Consider the following 8,950-nt stretch of genomic DNA (forward strand, 5'->3'; position numbering starts at 1 on the left):
AACACAACAGTTCAAAAGCATCAATTTTTCGGCACTTAGCTTTCTTTATAGTCCAACTCTCTCATCCATACATGACTACTGGAAAAACCATAGCCTTGACTAGATGGACCTTTGTTGACAAAGTAATGTCTCTGTTTTTTAATATGCTGTCTAGGTTGGTCATAACTTTCCTTCTAAGAAGTAAGCGTCTTTTAATTTCATGGCTACAATCACCATATGAAGTGATTTTGGAGCCCCCCAAAATAAGGTCAGCCAATATTTCCACTGTTTCTCCATCTATTTGACAAGAAGTGATGGGTCCAAATGCCGTGATCTTAGTTTTCTGAATATTGAGCTTTAAGCCAACTTCTTCACTCTCCTCTTTCACTTTCTTCACGAGGCTCTTTAGTTCTTCTTCACTTTCTGCCCTAAGGGTGGTGTCATCTGCGTATCTGAGGGTTTTGTTATCTCAAATATAACAGAACTACTGATTTATCGTTGTGGATTTCTACCTGCATGCATGGCATCTTGTATTTGGTAGCTAAGTTGTGCCTGAATCTTAGTAACCCCTTGAGCTGCAGCATGCCAGGCTCCCCTGTTCTTCAGTATCTCTCAGAGTCTGCTCAAACTATGTCCATTGAGTCAACAGTGCCATACAACTATCTCATTCTCTGTCATTTCCATCTCCTCCTGCCTTCAATCTTTCCAAACATCAGGGTCTTTTTCAATGAATCAGCTCTTAGAATCAGGTCACCAAAGTACTGGAGCTTCAGCTTCAGCATCAGTCCCTCCAATGAATATTCAGGGTTGATTTCCTTTAGGATTGACTGGTTTGATCTCCTTGCAGTCTAAGGGACTCTCAAGAGCCTTCAACACCACAGTTTGAAAGCATCATTTCTTTGGTACTCAGCCTTCTTTATAGTCCAACTCTCACATCCATACATGACTACAGGAAAAATCACAGCTTTGACTATACAGACCTTTGTTGGCAAAGTAATGCCTCTGCTTTTTAATATGCTGTCTAGGTTGGTCATAGTAAGTAAGTAAGTTCAGTCGCTCGATCGTGTCCGACTCTCCGCGACCCCATGAATCACAGCACGCCAGGCCTCCCTGTCCATCACCAACTCCTGGAATTCACTCAAACTCATGTCCATCGAGTCGGTGATGCCATCCAGCCATCTCATTCTCTATCGTCCCCTTCTCCTCCTGCCTCCAATCCTTCCCAGCATCAGAGTCTTTTCCAGTGAGTCAACTCGTCGCATGAGGTGGCCAAAGTATTGGAGTTTCAGCTTTAGCATCAGTCCTTCCAATGAAAACCCAGGATTGATCTCCTTTAGAATGGACTGATTGTATCTCCTTGCAGTTGGTCATAGCTTTTCTTCTAAGGAGCAAGCATCTTAATTTCATGGCTGCAGTTACTGTCCACGGTGATTTTGGAGGCCAAGAAAATAAAGTCTTTCATTGTTTCCACTTTTTCCCCATCTATTTGCCATGAAGTGATGGGACCAGTTGGCAAGTTTTTCACTTTTTGAATGTTAAGTTTTAAGCCAAATTTTCACTCTCTTCCTTCACTGTAATGAAGAGGCTCTTTAGTTCCTCTTCACTTTCTGCCATAAGGGTGGTGTCATCTGCATATCTGAGGTTATTGTTGTTTTCCCGGCAATCTTGATTCCAGCTTGTGCTTCATCCAGCCTGGCATTTTGCATGATGTACTCTGCATATAAGTTAAATAAACAGGGTGACAATATGTAGCCTTGATGTACTCCTTTCCCAATTTGGAGCTAGTCTGTTGTTCCATGTCTGGTTCTAACTGTTGCTTCTTGACCTGCACACAGATTTCTCAGGAGGAAGGTAAGGTGTTCTATTATTCCCTTCTCTTTAAGAATTTTCCACAGTTTGTTGTGATCCACACAGTCAAAGGCTTTAATGTAGTCAATGAAGCAGAAGCAGATGTTTTTCTGGAATTCTCTTGCTTTTTTTATGATCCAGCAGTTGTTGGCAATTTGATCTCTGGTTCCTCTGCCTTTTCTAAATGCAGAAGGGTGACTTTAATTTGTGAATTTTTGTTTACCTTGACACAGCTGTATCAGTGATTAGAAGTCTGACATAGCAACATAACCAATTTAAAAACAATATAAACTACTCAACCTTACAGCAACCTTGTGCTAAGTTCTTGAGAGATGGAGACAGGCTGGCTAGACATTTAATGAAAATGATAAACACAATCCAACCATTAAAAGGATCTCAGAATGTGTGATATTTATAGCCATAAACAACATAATCTCAAAAACACAAAAAAGACTCTTTCATTTTACTTTATAGTATGGTAGCCACCCCAGACTGATGTTGCCATAAGAGCAACATCTTGGTCTGTATGGTGATCTTTAATTTGATTAGAAATACGTTCACTCATTTATCACTCAAAATGTGGCAGGCAATCTGGAATCATATATATCATCTCAGTAGGAAATGGCAACCCACTCCAGTATTCTTGCCTGGAAAACTCCATGGACAGAGGAATCTGACAGGCTTCAGTTCACAGGGTTGCAGAGTTGGACACGACTAAAGTGATTTAGCATGCCACTGCACATGTTGATATTCCACCCTCTGGTGGGTAGGAGGTGCCACTGCATCTGCAATCATGTAGACTTCAAGACCAGTTAATTTCTGTTCAACCATTTAGTAGCAAAGAATCCAGTCACCATAAGCCATCAGGTAATTATTCTACTTATTTCTCAAGAATGCTAGGAAATAGGCTACATAATTATCAGTTTCAAGTGCCTACAGAACTAATGCTTAGCTTTCAGTGAGTTGAATTAAAATGATTCCAAGGTGACTAGTTGTCCTAACCTGCGTCATTCCGTTGAAATATGCCAGGCCACTCCCTCTATAAACTCAGCACCAGTTAAAATCAAAACTGTATACTGGAACACCTGTTAATTCAACACTTAATTAGACAGAATGTTCAAGTTAATAACTCTTCCCGAGGAGAAAAAACTAATGGAGCAGCCTTAGTCACAAATGACAGACCTAGTCACAACTGACACTCTTCATGCAGCGATTTGGAGCTGGACGGGTGTGCACTAATTTACTGCACGTTGTGAGGTTAATAAAGAGGTTAACTGCTGGAGACAATAGTGGGAATGTTGGCCTGGATGGTGTCCTGTCTCTGCCCCTCAGAATTTGGCAACAGGACTCTGTGCTGACAGTGAAAAGTAGTGCCGTTTTGCTTGGTAAAAGCTTTCAAAAACATTTGCCTGTGTTGTTTCTATGGGCAATCAAATGTTATTCTAAAATAACTGATTCAGCTAATAAGAGCCTTCCTTAATGATTTTCTTCTTATTTCACTGATTTCACTTATTTTCCTTTCAGGTAGGCATGGTTATTATTATTTCTTTTTTATAAGCTCTGTGCCCTTGCCAATTCTTAGGTATGTTCCGGTTTCAGAACTGTATACCTTAAGACTTTTAGCCATAATTTGAGTGAGTTTTTACTTAGCAACTTCTATTCATTAATGTTTCAAAACACATTGGTGGAGCTCACGGTGTTTAGAGTTAAGGATATAGTAGTGAGAAAGATATATACTTCTTGCCTTTATGGAATTTTGAGTGTAATGACAAAGATATAATGAAGAAACAGAATCATTATAAGCTGAGGTAAGTAATGTGAAGGAAAAAAAATGATTCTCTGAGAATGTGACTTTTTTTCAACTGGAAAGATGAAGGAAAGAACGTAATAGGAGCATTTAAGTTGAGACACAGAAAATGAGGAGGGAGCTGTATATGGAAAGGGGGGGGCAGTGAAAGAGTGGAACAGACAGCCGCGTGTGCAAAACTCTGAAGCAAGGGAAGGCTTGGCATGTTCGAGCAGCTAGGTGAAGACTTGGGAGCATAGCACATTTTGGGCACAGGAAAGTGATGAGATTTGGAGAAAAAAAAATAGGCAGCAAACAGGTGCTTAGGTGAATGGGTCTCATTTTTAAGAGCAATGAGAATCCATTACTGCTTTGAAGAAGAGAAGCTTTTGTGTAATGATGAATACAAACGTGCATAAACATTAAATGGTCTGTTGTAGGGTTCATGTGGAGGGCATAATGGGATCTTTCATCTCACAAAAGTGGTCATGCAAAATTATAAATAATTTGCCAGTATTACAAAACCCTTATTCTCAAATTGAGTGTATAAGCTGTCAAGCTGAATGTGGACACTCAGAGGTGTCCTTTTAAGTATATAACATCCTTGGTCCATCACATATTAAAGAGGAGCTTGTATAAGGATTGTTCAAAGTTCCTGAGTGTTCTTGGTTTGCTTCAGACCAAGAGAGGTAGACCAGAGTACTGGTCTAAAAATATACTTCTGTCATTCCACTGTCATAAGCTGAACTAAATAAATTACAGAATATGTTAGAGAAATCCTGTTGCTAGGTCTTGGGCTATGAGTATGAAACTACCCTAAGTACAGCATAATAGCATGATAAATGTAGGAGCTGATCATTCTTCCATCAAAAACAAAACACTGAATTTTAAAAAAAAATGTAACGCATACTTGAAACAGGTTTCTTACAAAGGCAGATTATCAAGCACAAAGATAAATAAATATACTACTTGGTGTAAAACATAATCAAAACAATGAATGTGTCAGAATCCATTGCTACTTCGGAGGAATAAATAATAACTTCTGACCAGGAAAATCAAGGGAAAGCTTTAAAAAGAGTTAACATTTAAATTTCACTTTCAGTAAGACAGGGAAACGAAATGTCAGACAAAGGGAAAGATGTTTATAGGGCAATGGTCTGATTCAGTACTTTGGGTGAAGAGTTCAGAGGAGAATGAAGGCAATTTCAATCAAATCAACCTCTTACTGAAAAATGTTTTGATTATATTATCAAGTTCTGTTTGGGTGCCATTTCTCAAAATGCCAGTGCTGAATATTAATCATTATTCAATTGGCTATTTCTACATATATTCCGTATAGTCCATTTACCAATATAGAGAGCCATGGTGACTAAGGAAAAAAAAAAAATTAGCTTGGTGACCTGTTGGGACTCATATTTGTCAAGCCCCACCCTGACGAGTCAGCTTTGGGGCTAACATGAAAGCCATTTTGAAGATTCAAAGTGGACCGGCTTCTTTGCTAATAAAACATTATCCTCATATATAACTAAGCAAAGTGCTAATGAGATGCTATCCTTCCAATAAGCTTAAGTAATGAAGTAGCAAGAGTCATGAGAAGAAGCCAACACCCAGTTTTCAGAGTATATAACCTCCTCAGTAATGAACTGGATCTTCAGAACAGCATGCGGGGTCCCTGGGACCAACTCAATCAAGGATTTTCACAGTATGACCCAGAGACCTCTCCACCCGCTCAAGAACTTCTACAATGCCCCACCTCTCTCTGCTATCATACATGAATCGAATGTGATAAACTTTGAAGATGGATTCTTTTTACCCAGCAGTTGCTACAGCAGGACCTGGCTCCTGGACAACTTTCCAGAACCCTGCAGGGAAACCACCAGCTGCATAGTACCTGAAGATGAATGGGAATTACACTCAGAGGAGAGCTATGTGCAAAATGTCTGTCTCTCCAGAGTCGTCCAAACAACTAGTTCTAATTCCAGGCCTTATGAAAAGACAGCCTGCCAGTCAACAAGTTCCTCGGCAGTGTTGGAGTGTGCTTCTCAGCCTTGCCAGTCAGGAAGTAGCCAGGAAATGAGTTCTGTAGTTCAGAGCTGCCAACCTGTGAGCAACATGGCAAAGTCTTGTCCACCCAAGACTTATGTGTCTAAGAGTTGCCAGACTCTGGAATGTCACTGTAGCCAGTGCCAAGCTCAGAGCCCTGAACTCAGTTCCTGTAGCCCTTTGGTCTATGTGACACCAGAGTCACAGCCCCTGGAAACTTCTTCTAACACTTACGAGCCAACTTGCTGTGTTACAGGTGGTTTGTAATTGCCTAGTGAGTGAAGAATCTGCAGACTGTGTAGGGAGACTTAGATTTCAAGTTTCATAAATTGAGTCCAGAAAAATAGGATCTTTTCTTTCTCTAAACACAAACTACTTTTGCCTGAGTTTGTGAGTGAATGAACTGTCCTGTACTGTCTCCAAAGAGAAAATTTTTTACTTTTTTTTTTTCTTTTTGAGCATTTCTGGTGATAAGCTAGGCTTCTCCGGTGGCTCAGTGGTAAAGAACCTGCCAGCAATGCAGGAGTCATGGCAACAGCCTTGGGTTCGATTCCTGGGTCAGGAAGACCCCCTGGAGGAGAAAATGGAAACTCACTTCAGTATTTTTGCCTGGAAAATTCCATGGACACGGGAGCCTGGCAGGCTATAGTTCATGGAGTCACAAAAGAGTTGGACAAGACTGAGCGACTAAAGAAACTGGTGGTAAGCTGATAGGAAAGTATGCTAACTATTTTAGCCACTAGGACACTATTTGTTATACAGCAATAAGAATTGCCACCAGGAACTAACATGAATACTTCAAAAGTCCACATTACACTTTGACTACTGATTATTATCAGTGGAAACACTAAGCTTTGAATCTGGCTTGTTATAACATGCTATAATAGAGAAAGGTAATAGGCTACTAATATCAGAAATACATACAGTACTAGAGTTTAAAGACACCTTGAAACCCATTTAGTCCTGTGAACTCTGCTGGCTTCAACTGTATCAGAGGTTGCTCACATAGCTAATAGCATCAGAACCACAGCTCAAATCTGTATCTCCTCACTGTCCATCATTATTTTATTTACTGTAAACTCTTTTAGTTAATTATTACATTGAATCTACTGTTTGACAAGTGCAAGACAGCTTTGAATCTCACCTCCATAAACTTCATACCCATGGAGTAGTCAGAGATGTTTAAATATGATAAGTTCAGGTTTAGCATATTCACTACATTTCTGCTATTCTGGTTCCTCTTTTCACTGTTTTTGGGTGTGTGATTTGGGAAAATATTCTTTGTAGTAAATAAATTTACTCTATTTACATCACAAGCAATTGTTACTATTATTGTTATTTCACATTTTTATCGGTTTTAGGTTACAGTTCCCCCCTCCCAACCCAACTGGATTAAAAATATAAATTATGGGTTGGCCAAAAAGTTCATTCAGGTTTTTCTGGAAGATGTTATAGAAAAATTCAAGCTAACTTTTTGGAAGCCAACTCAGTATTTGGAAGCAAAAAAGAGAACATGTTCCCTTACCATTGTTTGTATAGCTTGTTTTGTTGTTGTTCAGTCGCTAAGTCGCATCTGATTCTTTGTGTGCAGACCCCGTGAACTGCAGCTTGACAGGTTTCCCTGTTTTTCACTGTCTCCCAGAGTTTTCTCAAATTCATGTCCATTGAGTCAGTGATGTCATCCACCCACCTTATCCTCTGCCACCCCTTTTGCCTCCTGCCCTCAATCTTTCCTAGAATCAGGGTATTTTTCAATGACTCTGTTCTTATCAGCAGGTGGCTGAGGTATCAAATCTTCAGCATCAGTCCTTCCAGTGAATATTCAGGGTTTATTTCCTTTAGGATTGACTGGTTTGATCTTCTTGTTGCCTAAGGGACTCTCAAGAATCTTCTCCAACACTACAATGTATAGTATGGATCAGAGTAGGATAGCACATTGGTGGTAGTCAACCATCAGTAAAAGCTGAGATGCATGCTAAATACGAAGATGATGAAACCACAGGTTTCAAATATGTGAAGACTCATTAATTTTGTTTAGAACAGCCTGGCTATTAAGAAGCTGTAGATGTGGTATTAATGGATCTCTCATTTTCAGGGCAACATAAAGTAGTGGTTAAGAGCATGGACTCTGAAATCAGATTTCCTTAGCTGTGTTGGTGAAGGATATTTGAATCCCAGCTGTGTGCAAGTTTTTCAACTATTCTCCACTTCAATTTACTCAACTTCAAAATTGAGATGATAATGACATGACCATTGTGAGATCTAATAAGTTAGTAATTTGAAAGTGCTCAGCACATGACCTTGCGTATAGAAAATGTTCAGTAAAATTTAGCAACATGTTTTGCAAGCTCAGAGACTCAATATGAATGGTGAAGGCAGGGATGTGTAGATAAACTCTGAAATCTATGACATATTAGGAAAGCTATTCATCCAAAGCAGAAATTAAGCTATTTTGTATCTGGAAAGATACAAGCCATAACTTACACTAACGGACAGGCTTAAAAACCAAGTGTTGTCCTTTGTTGAAGTGGGCTGGCAAGTATGTCTGACAAGTGTCTCTATGACAAAGCTGGTGTTGATTTACCTGTCAGCTCTGTGAATAGGTCAAGCAGAGGTCATCCCAAAGAGGAAGATTTAAAATCCATAAACCACCACTGACACAGGTGCTTCCGTAAAGGCACACAGTTGGGAGGTAGCTGATTCATGTCTGAAAGAAGCTGAATGAACACTTTGATTCTGTTAATAGCAACAGAGCATGTGATGACCACATCAGAGTATTCCTGTTGCAAAAAAAAATTGACATAAAACTTCTGGCTACAGCAGCGGTGGCAGCAGTACAGCATTGACAGCAGTAAGGAGACCTCCTCCTCCTGGTAGCTTTGAGGGATTCCAGTCACAGCCAATCATGTGGACATAAATGAAGCTCGTTGATAGAGCAGACTATTACTAACGTAACTCAAATAGGGAAGGGTTCAACTCCTCTGAGCCACTCATTCTTTCTGGGATGAGCATGATCACTCTCCTAAGGAGAAGTTAGCTGAAGAAGGAACCAGAATCTAATCTAACCCTATACAGAGCTCACTGGAACTCTTTCTAGAGAGAAACTGTATGGACTCAGGGGCTACAGACTCTTGGTATTGGAATGGAGACTGGTGTGGTGATGTGAAGAGATGCTCGGTATTCAGTTTAGTGTAGTGGGAATTGGTCTTGGATTATGACTAGATCTTGTTCAAATGGTGGCTCAGATGGTAAAGAATCTGCCTTCAGTGTAGGAGACCAGATTTGATCCCTGGG

General features: G+C 39.9%; 1 protein-coding gene across 1 annotated transcript; it reads left to right on the plus strand.

The window, feature by feature from the left end:
* Positions 1-5,317: 5,317 nt before the first annotated feature.
* On the plus strand, positions 5,318-5,923 carry KRTAP27-1 (keratin associated protein 27-1). Its single transcript, XM_055417662.2, has one exon. The coding sequence runs from the start codon at positions 5,318-5,320 to the stop codon at positions 5,921-5,923; it is 606 nt and encodes a 201-aa protein (XP_055273637.2).
* The last annotated feature ends 3,027 nt before the right edge of the window (positions 5,924-8,950 follow it).

This window comes from Moschus berezovskii, chromosome 1 (assembly GCF_049115385.1).
Source record: "Moschus berezovskii isolate FMDL1 chromosome 1, NW_MosBer_1.0, whole genome shotgun sequence".
NCBI classification, from domain to species: domain Eukaryota; kingdom Metazoa; phylum Chordata; class Mammalia; order Artiodactyla; family Moschidae; genus Moschus; species Moschus berezovskii.

Excerpts from the sequence above, each read along its gene's own strand:
- KRTAP27-1 (XM_055417662.2), top strand. The coding sequence starts at position 5,318 with ATGACCCAGAGACCTCTCCACCCGCTCAAGAACTTCTACAATGCCCCA.